Source organism: Mesitornis unicolor, unplaced genomic scaffold (assembly GCF_000695765.1).
Source record: "Mesitornis unicolor isolate BGI_N332 unplaced genomic scaffold, ASM69576v1 scaffold3260, whole genome shotgun sequence".
Classification (NCBI taxonomy): domain Eukaryota; kingdom Metazoa; phylum Chordata; class Aves; order Mesitornithiformes; family Mesitornithidae; genus Mesitornis; species Mesitornis unicolor.
Window position 1 is genome coordinate 3,453 of NW_010156055.1, and position 633 is coordinate 4,085.

The window sequence follows — 633 nt, forward strand, 5'->3', positions numbered from 1 at the left end:
AGGTTGGCATCATCCCAGCCCAGACACTGAGAGTTGTGGGTGTCACCTGCCCCCAGCAGCCCGGCTCTCTCACACCCATTGACCCTGCAGCCACTTGGCCTGGCCTGGGGTCTCGGGACTTGTATTGGCGGGTTTTTCGACTCTGAGCTGGCATGTGTCTCCACTTTGTGCACAGGGACAAGCCCTGCTGCATGTGGGGTGGTGGGGTTGTGGGTGGAGCGGGGAGGGAGGTGGGGAGAGAGACGCGGGTAGGATCTGACCCTTGAGCACAGGGCCAGATTTGCATGGAGGGGCTGTGCCCCAGGCAGGCAGGGGCTTAAAAGGGAGTCAAGATCCACAAAAGAGCCCCATCGGCGTGGGGACACAGAGCTGGTGGGATCGCGCCATGGCCTGGGCCCCTCTCCTCCTCGTGGTGCTCGCCCATGTCTCAGGTGCCCTGGACAGACTCACTGTGCCCAGATGGGACCTTTGGGCACAGGGGTCTTGTCCCGCTGCGTGGGGAGGGCTGTGTTGGTGGGGCACTGTCTCACCCCCGTCTTGTCTCTTCTCTCCTCTCCCTCTCCAGGTTCCCTGGTCCAGGCAGCGCTGACTCAGCCGGCCTCGATGTCAGCGAACCCAGGAGAAACCGTCCCG

General features: G+C 63.3%; 1 gene segment (V, D, J or C); it reads left to right on the forward strand.

Annotated features, from left to right (window-relative positions):
• Window positions 1-385: 385 nt before the first annotated feature.
• LOC104547845 overlaps window positions 386-633 on the forward strand; it is a 3,093-nt gene continuing 2,845 nt past the window's right edge. The window contains 2 exon segments of the V gene segment in view: window positions 386-431; window positions 566-633. The exon segment at window positions 566-633 is cut by the window's right edge and continues 13 nt beyond it. Of these exon segments, the coding sequence occupies window positions 386-431; window positions 566-633 (114 nt within the window).